The 17,220-nt window shown below is 42.0% G+C and overlaps 1 protein-coding gene across 1 annotated transcript; it reads left to right on the top strand.

Annotated features, from left to right (window-relative positions):
- Positions 1–869: 869 nt before the first annotated feature.
- On the top strand, positions 870–2,627 carry LOC144506143 (claudin-8-like). The gene has a single exon (XM_078231981.1). It carries the CDS (start codon positions 930–932, stop codon positions 1,599–1,601), a length of 672 nt encoding a protein of 223 aa, XP_078088107.1. The 5' UTR covers positions 870–929; the 3' UTR covers positions 1,602–2,627.
- Positions 2,628–17,220: the final 14,593 nt, after the last annotated feature.

Here is a 17,220-nt window from a genome sequence, read left to right as displayed (position 1 = left end):
CATTTAACATTGAGAGACTTATTCTGATGGCTTCATGAGTTAATCCAGTGAGGCATGGAAGAAATGCATCAGGAAAGCTTCATTTTTTTGTGGGCAGGGGGATGGGACTGGGGACTGGCCCATCTGGCTGGAGTGGAGGGTCATACCACTATGGCATGCCACAGAATATCCAGGGGAGGGGAATTGCAAATCATCGGGCTCCTTGATAAAAGCAAATTACTGTGGATGCTGGAATCTGAAACCCAAAGAGAAAATGCTGGAAAATCTCAGCAGGTCTGGCAATCTCTGTAAGGAGAGAAAAGAGCTGACGTTTCAAGTCCAGGTGACCCTTTGTCAAAGCTCAGGCTGCTTGCTTCTGAGCCCCATCCAGCCACATTGCTGGAAGTGTGGATGTTGTGGTGATGCCCACAGCAGTCAAATGACCCGCAGGCCATCCACTGTCGCGGTGTGAATAAGGGAGACTTTAGGCAGGTACCGGAGGATGATCATCATCCGAGAAACCATAAGGTCAACGCTCCACAATAGGAAATTGCCAGGGGGAAGAAGTGTTATCTTTGTAAAAAAATAATGCAGCCACTATAATTTTAATCATTTCACAAGTGTTTGCAACTTCCAAGATGTGGGGGGAAAGATCCCTGCAGGTAATATAATTCATCGCAAGAGTTCGCTTCATTGGCTGCTGAACTTGCCCCACCCTGTTATGTATTTTCCAATGGTTCCTTTAAAAATACAACAGCGAAAAGAAGAGAACGTCCCAGGTTATTACGTCTGGGATTAACTGACCTAACGAAAGGGCGGAACATTTTGTTGCTTAATTTTAAAAGGGACCAGCCGGCAGTTACCTGTTTGCTCTGATCGATGGTTCATTTTCCCCTGTGCGCTTTACAGAAGGAAGAGTGTGCGGTTGTGAGCTGCAGACCCGAAAAGAAATGGTGAGTTCTGCGCTGCAAATAACGAGTCTGATCCTGGCAGTTATAGGCTTGGTCGGGACGTGTGCGGTGACGGGACTGCCCCAATGGAAAGTGACCGCCTTCATCGGGGCCAAACTGGTGATTTTCGAGAACAGGTGGCAGGGTTTGTGGATGAACTGCGTGCGGCAGGCGAACATCCGAATGCAGTGCAAGATATACGAATCCTTCCTGATCCTCAGCCCGGAGCTGCAGGCGAGTCGCGCTCTGATGTGTGTGGCCGTGGCGCTGGCATTTCTCAGCATCCTCACCGCCGCCCTGGGAATGAAATGCACTCGCGGCCTCATTGAGAGTGAACAGGTGAAACGCCGCATCCTGCTAGCAGCTGGGGTGCTGCTTATCCTCACCGGAATTATTGTCCTGATCCCCGTTTCTTGGGTTGCCCACACAATCATTCGGAATTTCTATGACCCGCTGGTTCCAGAGGCTGTGAAGCATGAACTTGGAGAGGCTCTCTACATCGGCTGGGCGACTGCCGCCTTCCTGATAATTGCAGGTGCCATGCTCTGTTGTTCATGTCTCGGAGGAGAGGAGAAAAATTACAGTTATAGACCTGCACAGTATGGAAAGTATAAGCCAAAACAGACAACGAGGAAAGTTCCAAGCATGTACTCCAAAAGTGAATTTGTCTGAATCACTGGGGTTCACAGTGCCTCAGCAAACTATCAATCCAAATGATAGAACCCGGGATGGTTAAAACTGTCTGGAGACGAGCATAATTCCTTCAGGAATTGCAGTGAAATGTTCACTTTACCCCCACCTTATTACTATCACTTTTGTAAAAATCATTCCGTGAAGATACTTGTATTTTATAATCTTTGTGAAGCATCTCTAAAGCAGTTTGAAGAGTGTTTTTAACAAAGTTTATTTTTAAAATTTAAATATATATTTAATAATCAAATGTTTAAATATTTGAAACAAGTGCAAAGCTAAAATTTTCTAATGATATCTTTTGCAAAAATATATAAGGTTTTTTTAAAGGGTTTGTTCAGTAGGCCATGACTTGTTACTGTGTTACAATTGGAAACTGAAGAAAAAATATATACGGTTCAATTTTTGGTGAATTGAATATGCTAATGTTACAAAAAGTAGTTCTAAGCTTTGAGAGATTGTATATTTTATCATTTTCTGTGAGTAATGCTCAGGACAATTAACGCTTAATGGCACACTATGGCAAAATCATGTCATAAATAACTTAAATCATTTTCATTATCATCTGAAAGTTATCTTTTTAATTTGTTGCATTGTGTATCAAGATATTCTTCAATCAAATTGAGTTTGTATGCTATACACAGTGCTTAAAAAAACTGAAAGTGGTACATTTTCTTTAGGGTGAACGTCTCTTTTTAAGGTATTTACATTATTCACGCCCCTATTGGTCTCCCTTTGACACATGGTCAAGCTGGTGGGTAGCTAGTTTGCAACATTCCTTTTAATGACATTTTGAAACTTTTTGCTAATGGATGCACATGAGCAGCTGGCGCAACCTGCTTTCTTTCCTTCAGATTTTCTGTTGCTTCTTGCTACCCCCTCCATTGCAACTAACAAATCAGCACAGATCTGCATCATACAACTACAATGGGCATTTTATTGGTTCCTCCTCACACTAATCGTCACAACATTGTCCTGATCTTACAAGATCAGTAAAAATTGTGAATTTCAGGATTCAATAAACTTGTATGATTCAATTACTACTACTTGTATTATTTGTTACAATTTGATCCAGTTCTAAGATGTTATAAACGTTATTCAATTAGCAATGATTATTTAATGATAAGTTAACATAGTTTTCAATTCCTTTTACCTCCCATCTTGTAGCACGCTAACAGAGAATTTGTACATGTTAATGTCCTGCTTTCAAACTTCTGTGAAAGTATTTCCAACATATCAATACCTCCTCCTGTTTTCCATTAACTGTAGACTGCAGGAACCTAAGCTGTTTAAAATAATGCGGAGGAAGAAGTAAGAATCCTACTAAAGATTATCATCGGATGTTCTGTTTTTCACATTACCAAATATTTTAGAATGAAAACTGACCTAATTTTGTATAACAATCATTTTTGATGAATTTTAAAGCATTCTTTATGCAGAAAGCTTAAAGTGAAAATTGTACTTTTGAACTCAAATATTGTTGCAATCACAGCAGAATTACACTTCCACTACCATTCTGGCTTGGGTAGAATGGATGGTGTTGTTGAACTAGTATTTAGGACAATCTAAACTTTAATTCATGGGCTGTGAACATAACAGACAAAGTGAGCATTTGTTGCTTATCCCTAAATCTCCTTGAGAAGATGGTAGAGCCATGTTCATAAACTGCTGTTAAGATTTTTTCATAGCATTTTGATACATCTGAGCAGTCTATCAGGCCATTTTAGAGGAAAGTTAAGAGTCAATCATACTATTGTGTGTCTGGAGTTGCATGTAGGCTAGGTGAGGCAAGAAGAGCTAATTTCATTTCCTGAAGGACATTAGTGAACCAGATTGAAGTTTTGCAACAACCTGGTAGTTTCATGTTCACGTGACTGATACTGGCTATTTATTCCAGATTTATTTAATCAATTGAATTTAAATTTCCCAGTTGCCAGAGCAGAATTTGAATGCATGCCTCCAGATCATTAGTCTCGACCTCTGGATTACTCGTCCACTACATAACCATTAGGCTATCGTTTCCAACATGTCTATTGTGGATCTGCCCCATTCCAATGGGACGATGTGACACATTTACCACAAGGCTAAAGAATCTCAACTTGACGATTTATCTTCAGGAAAGAAGCTAAAGAGGTTCATTTGCTTTCCACTGAAGTGTTCCTTTGGTAATGTAAGAAACTGTACTGATAGTGTTCATAGATTGAACAGTTCCACTTTTAAAATCAAAGAGGATGAGGCAGAGGAGAGAGAGTGATTGCAAAGTAGGAACAAAAAGTCCAATTAGATCTTTGACTTGAATTAAAAAGTGTTAAGCTTATCACAGAATCAAGTGAGGTTATGGAACATATTTGGTTATTTCGGTTGCTTTAGTGTTGTGGGTCCAAATATCATTGCAGGACAAACATAGCTGACGTGTCAGCACTTCTTCTAAGGAAATATTGTATAGTGAAATATGCCACCTTTGAGAAAAAAACATTAAGCTGAGATCCGGTCTGCCTTCAAGGTAGACATAAAAAAATCCAATGATACTATTTAAAGAAGAGAATTCTCCTTTTGGCTTCATTCCTTTCTCAACAACACAAAAAACCCAAATCAAAATCTCATTTTCAGTTTTTGGATTTTTGTTGTATACAAAATTGACTGCCTTTAAACTGATTAGCTGTGAAATGCTTTAAGATGTCTTGAGAATGTGTCACATGTACTGTACCAATGCCATTGGATGTGTACAGCATAGAGCATGTGCTTGTAGTTTTGATTTTTTTTTGAATAGTAAACATTTGACCTTTGCCAGGGAAGGCTGAAATAAAGGCAGATCAATACCTCAAAGTGGGGATGGGGTGTGGGAGCAGCATAATCCAGGGAACAACGATGAAGCACCTTAGGAAGGGACCTGAAAACAGATTCCCTACCCATATTTTCAGAGAAGTGGTTTAAAAAAGAGTGAATAGTAAAAACTAAACCAGATGAATCACACTCATTTATGATGGTTACAATTTGAGGTTAATCCACCATACTTCTGTTTGTAATGCAAGTACAGAGTGAACAATGTGGTGTTAAAACAAATCTGATGCATAAAAATTCAAGCTAGTTTAAGCCAGTCTCTTTTCAACTCAATGTTTGCCACCTGTCATCTTGCAGTTAAATCCCACCTGTTTGCCTTCCTGGCAAGCCTGTTGCTATCAATTAGCACAACAGGATGTTTGGAGAATTCCCCATGACTACAGTAAGTGTGACTTTGTGAAAAGCAACTGAAGCTAATGCTAGTTATAATAGTTCAAGTGTCTAGTTGAACTCTTGTTTAAAAAAAACTCAGCTACAACATATGCTTCGTATAGGAGACTAATCAAGTGTACACAGACATTTTGAAAAGTTTTAATAAGGTTCCAAATAGGAGACTGTTGATAAAAATTAAAGGATATGGAAATTAGGAAAAAGGTAGAAAATTGGATGAAAAATTGGTCATAAGTTAAGAAATAGCAAGTGTTAAGTGTCAGAGTTGTCAGTAGTGTGTAATATTGTTTCGCACGGTTCTATCTGGGACCACTTCTATTTACTGTATATCAATAATTTAAATAGTGGGTCTGTGCAAGTAGTATCATTGCAGGTAATACTAACACAAGAGAATTTGTAAATGATTCGCAGGATCAAAGGAATGTGAAATAATAATAAGATTGTGGAATATCCAAAATGTAGCAGATGGAATTCAATGTAAGTGTGAGGTGGCACATTCTGAATGGGGAAGGTCGGATAATGTGGAAAAGCAGGGTGATATGTAGACTTTTGTTCACATCACAATAAAAGCGGCACCTCTGATTTATAATGTTTCTTAAAAAAAGCTAATGGAATACAAGGTGTTTTGGCAACAGATATATGGAAGTCATAAGTATTGATAAACTTATGTAACATGTCATTTATGTAAGACCGCAGTTGAAATACTCTGCAGTTTTAGGCTGTACACAGCAATACAGAGGGAACTACAAGGATGAAGACAGACTTTTTTTTATTAGAAGACAGTCATACACGGTGATTTGAAGGGGTATTCAAAATTATGAAGGGAGGACACAACATAAATAGTTACAGATTGTTTCCAATGATTCAGAGGTTTAAAATAAGGAGATGCAGGTATAAAATTAAATGCAAGAGTTTAGGAGAGAGGGCAAGAGGGACACTTTTATGCAGAGTAATGAAGCTGTGGAAGGCATTACAGGAGTTAGTGACTAAAGGAGAAACAGTGTCAAAATTTGAGAACAGGATAGTTTAAAGTTTATTTATTAGTGTCACAAGTAGGCTTACATCAACACTGCAATGAAGTTACTGTGAAAATGTTGGTGCTTGTTCAGTTACACTGAGGGAGCATTTAGCATGGCTAATGCGCCTAACCAGCACATCTTTTGGACTGTGGGAGGAAACCGGAGCATATGGAGGAAACTCACGCAGACACGGGGAGAATGTGCAGAGTCCACACAGGCAGTGACCCAAGCCGGGAATCGAATGCGGGTCCATGGTGCTGTGGGGCAGCAGTGCTGACCGCTGTGCCACCGTGTCGCCCTTGGTTAGGTCGGTGTCTGAAGAAAGGGATAATCAAACGGGTACGTGGACTGCTGCTTGTGTGAAGGATAAGAACCAATATGGACTGGTTAAGTTGTGTAACAAATCCAGGATGCCACCTTGGTATAGTTGATTATGGTTGCATCTTTGAGTCACAAGAGTGAACCACATTAAGTTTTACGTAACAACATCAGAAATATAAACAGTACGAGACCATTTGGCCCCTTGAGCCTTCTCTGCCATTCAAGTAGATCATGGCAGATCTGATTGTGACTTTAACTCCACTTTGCTGCCTTTGACCTCCTGTCTAATTAAGACTCGAATGCATCAATGACGCAACTTCTACTGTTCCCTAGGTTAATGAATTCCAAAAGTTAATGACCCTTGAAAGAGGACATTTCTTCTCATAGCCACCTTGTATGGAAAATCTTCCATTTTGATTGATTTTTGATTGCTCTAACAAACTGTCCTGAATACACTCTATGAACTCATCTGAATGTTACCTTGCCAATTTTTATTGTTTGAACTATATGGAGATTTTGTACATCCATCTGAAAATTCCTTAAATAGATTGGTATCTATTGTTTGATTGATAATAGATTCTCCCATCACTTCAATGGATGAGTGTTCAACAACTAAAAAAAACAATTCAGTGTCTAGGTTGATGCCAAATTAAACTGTATGACGATAGGTCAATTCTCAAATGGCATAACCGATTCCAAACACTGCCAAGGAAGTCAGAGTTGGAGGAATAGACAGAGGCATTGTTTTTGTGCCATGCTTGCTTGTCCTGAAGGTACTTGACTCCACTAAATTTTTTTTTTGTTTATTTTTTTAAATGCTTATTTATTAGCGATACAAGTAGGCTTACATTATTACTGCAATGAAGTTAATGTGAAAATCCCCTATAGCCTTAACGACTTTTTTGAGCAATTTCTAGGTATGTTTGTCAGTGAATAATATATAAATACATGTTGTTGTTTTTGAAATCCACCAACAAGATCTGAGCCCATAAAATGGGTTGGTACTCTGATGTAATAGAAAAGGAACATTGCTTCATTTGGACAGCAATGAAACCATATCCAACCTACCAATTCAAGCAGAACCAGTTCAGGTTAAATATTGTATGGTATTAATTGTAGATGAGCATGGTGGCCTAGCATCCTGCCAACAACTCACTCTCAACCATTGCTAGTCAAATAATGGATAACATCAAAGAGTCAGAATGTCACAGAACAAGGCCATTCAGCCCATTGAGTCTATGCTGGCTGCACTTAGAGATTAACTGGTCATTCCCCTTTATTAATTTTATGAGATCTTTATGTGAGCAAGATGGCCAAAGCATTTGCTATATCATAGCCATTTCAAAGTGACACTTGTACAAGAAGCACTTGGAGAGTTTTCTTTCTAAGGGTCAGAATTGAATACAAGTCCTCCGAAAAGAAATTCAGAATTCTAATTATAGAGTTACATGGGCTTCGGCAGGTTAAAGGAACTCCACAACAACATAAATGTAGCGGGGGAGGTGAGCCCTCAGCACCTGAGATTGGCGACTGGCCTGCACCACTGTTGGGCATTCCTTGTGCGGCAGTAGGTCCTCATCAATGGATGTCATTGGCCTGGGATTCAGTCAGCCCTGGGGCTCCCATTGGAACCGGAGTTAAAGCCCTAGGAAAAACGAGGGGGACAGCTTAAGCCAAGAGTGCGAGCTGAAGAAAGCTGGAGGTGGGATCTGATCTGGGAAAATCAGGTGGAGGAGAAGGAGAATAAGCCTTGTGGGAGAGAGGAGAGCAGGACTTTAGCCAAGAGCTGGAGCAGCAGTTCAAGCCTGGTGTGTTGATGAGCTGAGGTCACAAATAGGGCAGAGATCTGGACCATCAGCTGTGACTATTCTCTGTAAATTGCTTGTTTCTTGAAGTTAAGCTTCCCCCAGCGAGGTTATACAGCTGTGAGGCCAATGGTGTAAAAGAACCTTTTTAAAATCTTCATATGCTCTCTCTGTGCTTCAATTCCACGTTACACAAATATTGCCACTTGGGCTTTATTTATGAAAAGCAAAAGACCCAGTTTAGGCAGTCTTTATTTTCTTTGTCCATTTGCAAAGTCATTTTATGTACCTTGAACTTGTGGGATATGGATTCACAGGGATTGAAATGGGTCTCAGGGTGTAGTACCAAACAGGTACCAGTGAACGGGTAAATAATTTTATACTCCTGCCAATATACTTTCCTATCGTTTGGATCAGACATCCATTGTTGCCCAATCTTACCCCCAGACATGTGAAGCTGTGCCATTTCTCTATCCAAGTACCAAAATGGGATCTGTTATTGGAGCAATATCAAAAAGGTAGTTTGGCTTTGGAAGTAAATATTTAAACAATGCTAAGCTAAAGAATGTTCAAACCATTTCTAAATTGAAACAATGCTCTGCTTATTTCTGACTCAGAACAAAATGAGTTTTTTTTGAGAAATCATGAACGAACTGGCTGATGTTGAAATAAAACACATTCCACAATGGTCTTTCCACAAATTCACAAGCTAGTTTGAAGCAAAGAAACATTGTGTGTTTTTCAACTGTACCGCTCCCATGTTCTGCTTTTATTTTTGCAGCGCTTGTTTACTCTTGTGTCTACACACGTTCCTAAGTTTTTATGTTAATGGAGGAGAGAGGGGAGAAATAAAAGCAACATTCTTAAGGTAAATGCAGCTTAATATGTTACAGGCGATAACCAATACTTTCCCCAGTGCAACAGATGAAAATAGACCCCTTAGGTCCTGTGGAATAAAACAGAAATATTAGCTCCAGGTTTACACCAGGTCAGAACCATCAGCATAAAAATACCTTACGTTTTGTGGTGTTTTACACCTGAGGGAATAATATTGCATAAATTAACTTTCCACACAACAGCACAAACAGATGATGACAAGTTTTCCTTCCTCAATTAAAAACCTTTGTGCAGGTAACAGTAATATTAGGCTCCAGAAAGCTATTATTGGAATGTAAAATACCAGTGTAAAATGTGTGAGGATCATATATTACCAGGAAGTATTCAGAAAGTGCAAATAAAGTAACTTTACAAAAGCAGTAATATTGCCTTGTAAATTTTATGTTATGTCCATGATATCCAAATGACCCTCATAAGGTCAAGGATTACCTGAATACTGAAAAATGTGTTTTGGCTAAGGCACAATAAATGGTAATTGTTGCATTTTGTATGACCTACCCTTGTGCCTGGATCCAGACCAGTGAAAAGAAACAAGAGCCTTTCTTCTTGTTGGTTCTTTGAGTTAATCTCAAAAATCTATGAAACAGCCATGAATGTATCGATTCTATCTACTGAAGCATGACAAGCAAAGGAAGGTTGTAGCAAGGAGCAAAACATACGAAAGAAAATACAATCCTAGTTTCTGAAACATCATGTTTTATTTTAAGTATATTCTTTAAAAATAAATAGCTAACAGTGAAACTGATAGCTTTTAAGTCCGTTGTTGATGACAGTAATAATATTGGCTTTAGCACATGAAATTAAGTGGGAAGAAACTGGCATTTCGAACTCTGGTTAGATGTAATTCTGGAGGCTTCATCTATGATTTGTCACCTCCTATTTCCCAATCAGTCAAGCACCTGCTTGTCTCATCTCCAATAGCTTTTTATAATAAACTGAAGTGTTGAAAGAAAATACAAAAGAACATACAAAGGGTGAAATTGATCTTCACCAACAACACAAATCAGGCTCAGGACGAATTGGCAGCTGATATTTCAAAGGCCAGTTTTTATTTCGAATTGATTTGAAAAACAATGCGAGGATTTTTAAGTTCAAACTAAGTAAAAGTGATGGAGAAACTTGGAGATAAATTTCCAAAAAGTGTTTGAACCGTTCTTCTGTGAAATACAGTGGAAAACAGATGGGGTATGGTAAAAACTATCTACTGATTCTCTATGAGCTCATTTCAGAATGCTGACATAGACTAATCTCACCTCCACATGGTATTTTAATGCACCCATTATTCTTACATTACAAGAGTGATTACACTTCAAGATGCTTTATTTCCCGTAGTACTTCATTGGGAGGGCCTAGGGTCGTAGAAGACACTATCTAAACTTATATTCTTTTTCTTTTTCCTCGTCTGTTACTTGTACTGGTATCCAGGAATCAATCTTTAATTCCTGAAAATGCCAGGACAGTTCTGGGTTGGCAAGCCAAGATGGAAACATCAAGATGAAGTACATTTTGTTTAGATTATTCTACCATGAAAATGTTTTGAATGGAATGAAGACAGTCCTACCAACAGGAATACCCCACTGTTCCCTTCCTAAAAGAAAACCTTGCTACAAAATGTGGTACAAAAGAAAATGCAGTTTCAGTTTAAAAAAGAGAGCAAATTTTCTCAGAGTTCTGCCAATCAATTAGTTCTCGTGTACATTTAATGTTCTGATTACTGCTGCTTCCAATACAAAAAACTTAGTGACCACTTTGGCAGTCACAACAGTAAAAGGAACATTAAGACAATACAAGACATTGAAAAGCAAAACTCAGTCGTGGTAATGGTTTTTGCCTCTAATGTCACATCCAATTCAGTACCTGATGTAACTTAATATTGCTGCCAATTGTTCCCTTACATAAACTCAAGTCACCATAATGGGTTTCCTATTGCATGGAAATTTGGAGACATACAGGGCAGGATTTTCCATCCCCTCCCGTGGCATGTTTGGCCGTGGTGGAGGTGATCCACCATGAGCTGAATCTTCCAGTCCCGTTGCTGTCAATGGGGTCTCCCATTGTTCACACCCCTGACACTGGGGAACCCATGGCGAGAGGTAGCCGTTGGGAAGACTGGAAAACTTTCTGGTAGGACTAGCAGGAAAACCCTGCCCAAAGCGGGGTGGATTTGGCCTGGGCCTCAAGCTCAAGAAAGGAGGGGGGGTCTCAAATTTAGACACGTTAATTTTTTAGCATTTGGTAAGTTTTGCAACTTGTTTTATGTACATAAGGAAATAACATAGGAAAATAAAGAATGTTTTGCTATTCCATATTGTACATCTGAAAGCGTCTGTGCAGCCTATCCTTACTGGCACCTGAAGAAGGGTGTAAGTACGTGCATATGTTAAGATAGCAGAGCTAGCACAAGATTGAAGTTGTCACACTATTCATTCACAGTAATCTCTATAATGGATAGTTTTTCAACATAAAGTCCTAAATCAAAGGAATTGCTTCAAGAAATACTCAGCTTGGACTCTCTGGAGTGTTTCCTGAAATCACAATTGCATTGTGTATTTTTGTTAGTTTGCCTTAATCAGTGGCTTCAGGTGAACACGCTTTCAATGTGTTGAAGTAGGTGAAGAACTATCTCCATTCAACTATGGGACAAGAGCATTTGAATGGTCTCACCATACTTAACATCAACTGTGACATTGCAGGAAACCTATTTTTTTCCTCAATAATGGACAGAAAAAGACTGGAAAAGCGTTTGCTAAATTTTAAAAAAATTCAAATTATGTTTCTTTGGTGCCCTATTTTGTTTTCATTTATCTTCATTTTTTATTATGGCTAGGGGCCTCAAAAGATGGAAGTGTCCTGGGCTTCTCTGGACATCTAAGAGGGCCTACCTGAAGGATTTCCCTGCCCCCCCCCCCCCTGGCCACGGCCAATGAGAATCCCAACATTGAACATTGGGTTCTTCGTTTGAATATATTTAAATACAATCATTAAGCCTTTACATAAGAACATAAGAAATAGGAGCAGGAGTAGGCCATCTAGCCCCTCGAGCCTGCCCCGCCATTCAATAAGATCATGGCTGATCTGACGTGGATCAGTACCACTTACCCGCCTGATCCCCATAACCCTTAATTCCCTTACCGATCAGGAATCCATCCATCTGCGCTTTAAACATATTCAGCGAGGTAGCGTCCACCAACTCAGTGGGCAGAGAATTCCAGAGATTCACCACCCTCTGGGAGAAGAAGTTCCTCCTCAACTCTGTCTTAAACCGACCCCCCTTTATTTTGAGGCTGTGTCCTCTAGTTTTAACTTCCTTACTAAGTGGAAAGAATCTCTCCGCCTCCACCCTATCCAGCCCCCGCATTATCTTATAAGTCTCCATAAGATCCCCCCTCATCCTTCTAAACTCCAACGAGTACAAACCCAATCTCCTCAGCCTCTCCTCATAATCCAAACCCCTCATCTCCGGTATCAACCTGGTGAACCTTCTCTGCACTCCCTCCAATGCCAATATATCCTTCCTCATATAAGGGGACCAATACTGCACACAGTATTCCAGCTGCGGCCTCACCAATGCCCTGTACAGGTGCATCAAGACATCCCTGCTTTTATATTCTATCCCCCTCGCGATATAGGCCAACATCCCATTTGTCTTCTTGATCACCTGTTGTACCTGCAGACTGGGCTTTTGCGTCTCATGCACAAGGACCCCCAGGTCCCTTTGCACGGTAGCATGTTTTAATTTGCTTCCATTGAGATAGTAATCCCATTTGTTATTATTTCCTCCAAAGTGTATAACCTCGCATTTATCAACGTTATACTCCATTTGCCATATCCTCGCCCACTCACTCAGCCTGATAGCCACTCCTCATTAGATTATCCATACACGTTAGTGTGAGGGTGTGCCAACCTGATTCACGACAGGTGCCCCACGAGGTGCACCTGGTGAGTAGAACACATCTGAGGGTGTGTACAGCCTGCAGGGGGGAAAGGGTCATGCCCAGACAGGACCCTGGCACTGGCCACTAGCATGGGAGTTCATGTTGGGGGGTAGTTTCCATGGGGAGTGGGTGCTCTGGGGATGGGCAAGGGTTTATTTTTTGTATCAGGGCGCCCTTTAAAAAAGGTGCCCTGTAAAAAAGGTGCCCTGAGCTTTTAAGAATTAAGTTGCTGCCAGTGTGACATAGAAACCACCCCTTTGATTTTTTTGGCTATGTGCCAAACAAAATGGCGAGGAAAGATGCCTTTGGGGCTGGTGATTTCCTTGACAATTTTCCTGCCCCTGCACCACCCTTCCTATTTTTGAGAAAATTCACCCAAGGGTAGCAAAATTCAATTGCCCCAACTTTTGGTAGAGATGAGAATCTCAGTTCACGATTACAGATAGTGTGACATGAACCAAGATCCCGGTTGAGGCTGCCCTCATGTGTGCGGAACTTGGCTATCAGTTTCTGCTCAGCGATTCTGCGTTGTCGTGTGTCATGAAGGCCGCCTTGGAGAACGCTTACCCGAAGATCCGAGGCTGAATGCCCGTGACTGCTGAAGTGTTCCCCGACAGGAAGGGAACACGCCTGCCTGGTGATTGTCGAACATGATGATGATGATAGTGATGAAGACGAACATCTCGCCAAGGCCATCTCCACACCTCCACTACTTGCCTTCAAACAACTGCACAACCTCAAACAGATCATTGTATGTAGCAAACTACCCAGCCTTCAGGAGAACAGTGACCACGACACCACACAACCCTGCCACAGCAACCTCTGCAAGACGTGCCGGATCATCGACAAAGATGCTATCATATCACGAGAGAACACCATTCACCAGGTACACAGTACAGTGGTTAGCACTGTTGCTTCACAGCTCCAGGGACCTGGGTTTGATTCCCGGCTTGGGTCACTGTCTGTGTGGAGTTTGCACATTCTTCCTGTGTCTGCGTGAGTTTCCTCCGGGTGCTCCGGTTTCCTCCCACAGTCCAAAAATCTGTGGGTTAGGTTAATTGGCCATGCTAAATTGCCCCTCAGTGTCCCGGGATGCGTAGGTTAGAGGGATTAGCGGGTAAATATGTGGGGATATGGGGATAGGGTCTGGGTGGGATTGTGGTCGGTGCAGACTGGATGGGCCGAATGGCCTCTTTCTGCACTGTAGGGTTTCTAGGATTCTACCGGGGCGGCACGGTAGCACAGTGGTTAGCACTGCTGCTTCACAGCTCCAGGGTCCCGAGTTCGATTCCCGGCTTGGGTCACTGTCTGTGTGGAGTTTGCACATTCTCCTTGTGTCTGCGTGGGTTTTCTCCGGGTGCTCCGGTTTCCTCCCACAGTCCAAAGATGTGCGGGTTAGGTTGATTGGCCAGGTTAAAATTGCCCCTGAGATGCGTAAGTTAGAGGGATTAGCGGGTAAAATATGTGGGGGTAGGGCCTGGGTGGGATTGTGGTCGGTGCAGACTCGATGGGCCGAATGGCCTCCTTCTGCACTGTAGGGTTTCTATGATTTTCTATGATTCTACATACTGTTGTGACTTGGCCAACTTTGTTTACCTGATATGGTGCAGGAAAGGATGTCCTGAGGCATGGTACATTGGCGAGACCATGCAGACGCTATGACAATGAATGAATGGACACTGCCCGACAATCACATGGCAGGAGTGTTCCCTTCCTGTCGGAGAACACTTCAGCAGTCACGGGCATTCAGCCTCTGATCTTCGGGTAAGCGTTCTCCAAGACAGCCTTCACGACACACGACAACGCAGAGTCGCTGAGCAAAAACTGAGAGCCAAGTTCCACACACATGAGAACGGCTTCAACTGGGACCTTGGGTTCATGTCACACTATCTGTAACCCCCATGACTTGCCTGGGCTTTCAAAATCTCACTAACAGTCCTGGCTGGAAACAATTCACACCTCTTTAATTTGTGCTTAACCCTCTCTCCACTCACATTGCCTGCACCTGAAAAGACTTGATTACCTCTTAAAACTTGCATTCCAACCATTATCTTGTAATTGAGTCTGTGTCTATATATGCCCTGTTTGTGAACCGAACTCTTCACTCACCTGAACAAGGAGCAGCGCTCCGAAAGCTTGTGCTACCAAATAAGCCTGTTGGACTTTAACCTGGTGTTGTGAGACTACTTACTGTGCCTATCCCAGTCCAACGCCGGCAACTCCACATCATCTGAATGATGTCAATGCAGGAACCTATACCAACAGCGCTGCTCCTCTATGCACAACACTGTTGGTGTGGCCGCCACATAGCAGATGGTTTCAAGATGATGCCTTTCAGGCAGCCAGCTTTTACATAAAGGCAGCCTTCTTCATTGAGGCAATGTAGAAAAATGGATTGTCACATTGAAATTCCTAAAAATGAACACCAGCACATCCAGAAGGATCCAGAATGACTGATGTGTTCACTGGAGGCATTAGTGGTGCAGATGGACCAGAGGAAAGATGTTGCGGACCTCCGGGTGACAGGAGACCCTCAAGGACCATGATCAGTTGGGGGTTGGAGCAGGTGGTCTGGAAGGTCAACTCCCACAACTTGGCCCCAAGAACCTGACAGCAGTGCCACAAGAAGTCTAATATCCTGCAGGTGATAAATGTCAGTCAATGCCCTTCACATGACATCTCCTATTTACCACACAATCAACCTTTCATGCTATATTCTCAATCATTCACCCAACAGCATTCCCTAATACCTGTTCCTAACATCCAGGTATTCTACCTCACCCTCACATATCTACCAATTTTGCCAGCCTCACACTAACCTCTTACCACTTCCACACACCTCCAGCTATTCAGTTAAGGTGAGAACTTCATCCAAACATTGTGAAAGACAATCACTGACCGCCTCTCTCCATCAAGCAGGGCAAGGTAGCATGCAATAGAAGGGAACAATAGCAGTGGCAGGAGCTGAGTACAATTGCATCTCCTGAGTACTATGCTGCAGATGGTTCTCATGGTTTTTGGTGTGACTGCCCTGTAACATTGACATCACTGAGAATAATGGTGATGGCATCTTTCTACCTAATGTTACTTTTCAACTCCCAGCACCACCTCATTCGGTGATATTTCATGGTGCAAAAGCTGTGATAATGAATCTTGTGACATACGCCCTTTCCAATAACAATTAATTTTAAACCTTCCTAATCTCATTTCTGTCTTTCAGACACCAAAGAATGAAATCAAGGAGGCAGAGGAGAGCAACAGCACAACACAACTGAAAAGACCCTGTCACTTGCAGTCACCTTTTCTTTATTTATTCGTTCATGGAGTGTGGACATCATTGGCTAAACCTGCAATTATTGCCCATCCCTAATTGCCCTTGAGAAGAAGGTGGTGAGCTGCCTTTTTGAACCACTACAGTCCATGTGTTGTACCAACGCTCACTGTGATGTTAAATTTCCCCCACACTGATTGACAGGGCCACTTATAATGTCCATCACGTTTCCTGCAATTCTCTGTTCACCCCTTTCTGTCCCTCCCTGAATCATCATATTGTTCCTCTTGTCCTCACCTTCGACTGCACAACAGTCTACATTCGACATGTCATCCTGCACCATTTCTTTCACATCCAGTGTGATGCTATCCACCAAACACTTCCCCTCCCCTCCCTTTTAACATTTTGCAATACCCTGATCCAACCTAAATCCAACGGATTTAAAACAGGAATTTCAGGAGCTGGGCTGGAAGCTGAGAGCCAAGACAAAACATGTGGTCATCTCTGGTACGTTGCCGGTGCCACATGATAGTGAGTTGAGGAACAGGGAGAGAGTGCAGTTAAACATGTGGTTGCAGGGATGGTGTAGGAGGGAGGGTTTCAGATACGTGGATAATTGGAACACATTCTGGGGAAGGTGGGACCTGTACAAACAGGACGGGGTGCACCTGAACCAGAGGGGCACCAATATCCTGGGAGGGAAATTTGATACGGCTCTTCAGGGGGGTTTAAACTAATTTGTCAGGGGAGTGGGAAAAGGAGTTGTAGTCCAGAAGTCAGTGAGGGTGGTGAGGTATTGGGGAAGGTATCAGGGTCAAGGGTGGGTACCGGTAGACAGGAAGGTGGGTTGAAGTGTGTCTACTTCAATGCAAGGAGCATCCGGAACAAGGTAGATGAACTTGGGGCGTGGATTGGTACTTGGGACTACGATGTTGTGGCCATTACGGAGACGTGGGTAGAACAAGGACAGGAATGGTTGTTGGACGTTCCAGGGTATAGATGTTTCAGTAAGTGTAGGGAAGCTGGTAAAAGAGGTGGAGGAGTAGCATTGTTAATCAAGGATAGTTTAATGGCTGCGGAAAGGCACTTCGAGGGGGATCTGCACACTGAGGTAATATGGGC

The sequence above is a fragment of the Mustelus asterias genome, chromosome 17 (genome assembly GCF_964213995.1).
Source record: "Mustelus asterias chromosome 17, sMusAst1.hap1.1, whole genome shotgun sequence".
In the NCBI taxonomy this organism is placed as follows: Eukaryota; Metazoa; Chordata; class Chondrichthyes; order Carcharhiniformes; family Triakidae; genus Mustelus; species Mustelus asterias.
This window is presented reverse-complemented; position numbering and strand designations above follow the sequence as displayed.

What these genes read in the sequence shown, in the direction of transcription:
- LOC144506143 (XM_078231981.1), top strand. Translation starts at nt 930, where the DNA reads ATGGTGAGTTCTGCGCTGCAAATAACGAGTCTGATCCTGGCAGTTATA.